Below are 2583 nucleotides of genomic sequence, written 5' to 3'. Positions count from 1 at the left end.
AAATTTAATCCTATATACACATCCAATCCCATTAATAGAATAAAAAATCCATAATGAATCTTATAGTGGACTAGCCGTCAGGCTCGCTTCGCCGCCCTATCCGTCTAGCAGGGGCTCCGCCCCCGGACCCTCGGCTGGATCATCCAAAAATGAGATCAGCAGGCTCGCTTCGCTCGCCTGCATTTTTCGTTGGGAGTTTTTATCATATGTTAGGACAATCCAGTCGGGGTCCAGACTAATCGTCTGGCTAAACGGGTATGGCGAGCGAAGCGAGCCTAACGGCAAGTAATTAATATTCCCAGGATTGAAGTAGCAGTGCCCAATCAATTTTTCTGCGATAAATGCATTTAAATCTTCAACTTGATGCCAACCTAACAAAGTCGACACAACTTAATGCCAACCTGACAAAATATTAATTTAGTTGCCAGTTAACAACTGTTTCGAAGAGGTACTCTATCTAGATTATAGTTCTATATTAACATATGATTGGAATTTCATTATAATTAAAAGATAGGAGAAGAAGAGAATATACATGCTGAAAGACAAACTTTAAACCCTTGAAAACAACCCTTAGAGTAAAATGTTGCCAAAAGATTTCTTAGTGCGCCTCTAAAGGGCCAACTGAACATACCTACCAAATTTGAACGTTTTTGGTCCGGTAGATTTCTAGTTATGCGAGTGAGTGAGTGAGTGAGTGAGTCAGTCAGTCAGTCAGTCAGTCAGTCAGTGAGTGCCATTTCGCTTTTATATATATAGATTGGATTAGGAAAATGTTCATTTTGAAATCCATATCCATTATGTAGTGTTTCATTCTTGTGGTATAAATAAAAAAAAAAATTGTCATGGCTTCCTGAATCGGTCTTTTCAAGTTTGTCATTTGCTTGTGATTTGTTACTTTGTCTTATCGTTTGTAAGTTTTGAGATGTGACCTGGTTTCCATAATTTTAGTTATTCTAGTGGTTTGAATAAGCTCTTTTTCTTTTTTGTGTAGTGAGAAGTTGATATTGTGGTAAGAGAGTGAGATGGAATAAACAAATGGGGAATCTAACTTTGCAGAACATTTGATAACAAATAATCACAAGTTCACAGTTAAGGAGAATGTTGAGTTTCTGCATGTTAATAACAAAGGCAGATCTCTGAATATTCTAGAGGCTTTAGAAATAACAAGAGTAATCAAGGAAAAATCCCAATATAGTTCAAATGACCAGATTCATTTCAACCAGTACAACACTACGAATTTAGTTTTATCATAAAATTGTAAGCATACATTAGTCAATAGTTTTTCCATTAACATATTGTTCTATTATCTTTCACTTGTTTTCTTGGTTCTTATTTTGTACTAAAAGTGAATTTTATTATGATGGCGATTCTGTTGCTTAAGCCGCCATTTTGTCACACCGTTGAGGGGGAGGAGACTGTCTAGCTAGGCCAATGGCAGGCGTTCATGCCCTTGACCAATAGCAGTACTCGCCTACTAGTATAAATTCTGCTGCTCTTGTATTTAGTTTTAGTTATCAGAGATTGACAATGGTGTAATACCGAAACAGTCTTTCTAATTATCAATAAATCAGTGGTTTTTTGACAATTTCTTAGTCTTTTTCATTCAATAAGCTATTTTTCTTTCTATTGACATTTCGCTGTACATAGTTGTTTGAACTCACGCGGCGCGCAAGTTTTCTTTGCCGGTAGTGCCATTTTGTAAGTTGGAATATTTATTTTATCAATCTGTATTATTCTAGGCCAAATAAATGAATTGAATTTGAATTTGAGTTTCTCCTGTAGTTATATCCCCTCAAACCTTCTCTCCTTCCTCCTTTTTCCCTCGTCCTCCCTCCTAATTTCCACCGCCAACGAATTTTTTGTCCAGTTTTCAATTCGTCTAGTTCAAATGAGATGTTGTGATTACAAATATAATTATAAATAGACTATAAATATGATTATAAATTTGACAAATATGATTATAAATAATTTATCGCTGTAGAGCGAGGAAGCTGATTACTATTTAGATCTGATTTATAACCATCATTCACCTATTTTCAGTTTGTCAAGTTTCAATTCGTCTAGTTTTATGGAATTCTTTGATTACAGATAGGATGCTGTGGAGCAGACGGAGCCAACGACTATATAGGACTGAAGCGAGCTCTGCCGGCTGAGTGCAGAGATACGGTGACCGGCAACTGCTATTTCCACGGCTGTGTTGATGAGCTCACCTGGACCCTGGATGAACGCTGTTTCTGGCCCATCTACATAGCTATCACCCAGTGTTTCTTACATGTATGTCGTTACAAAAATTAATCCAATTTATTAAAAAGTCATCAAAAACTCTCTAAGTTTCTAAAGATCCTCTGAAGCTCTAAATAATTGAAGCTAAATAATTCATTCGTTCAGATATCATGCTAGAATTTGCATTTATTCACGAAGAAGGAGAGTATTCATAGAGTCTATAATTATCTTCTTCTCTTCTTCTTCACTTCAAGGATAGGGTTGTTAAGAACCTGTTCCGGCAGCCATCTTGTCCTCGGCCTTCCCAGTAGGTTTATAGCATAAGCCTCCAAAGGATTCGTCCAGGAGGCATTCTAAAAT

The 2583-nt window shown here is 36.7% G+C and overlaps 1 protein-coding gene across 1 annotated transcript; it reads left to right on the top strand.

Annotated features, from left to right (window-relative positions):
* Positions 1-2088: 2088 nt before the first annotated feature.
* On the top strand, positions 2089-2310 carry LOC111057527 (tetraspanin-2A; the record flags this gene model as incomplete). The annotated part of the gene is given in 1 exon segment (XM_039443653.1): positions 2089-2310. A coding segment is annotated over 1 exon segment (207 nt), but the record flags the coding sequence as incomplete, so codon positions are not given.
* Positions 2311-2583: the final 273 nt, after the last annotated feature.

The sequence above is a fragment of the Nilaparvata lugens genome, unplaced genomic scaffold (genome assembly GCF_014356525.2).
Source record: "Nilaparvata lugens isolate BPH unplaced genomic scaffold, ASM1435652v1 scaffold10096, whole genome shotgun sequence".
Taxonomy (NCBI): Eukaryota; Metazoa; Arthropoda; class Insecta; order Hemiptera; family Delphacidae; genus Nilaparvata; species Nilaparvata lugens.
The sequence above is the reverse complement of the archived record's forward strand: the minus strand, read 5'-3'. Positions and strand labels throughout refer to the sequence as shown.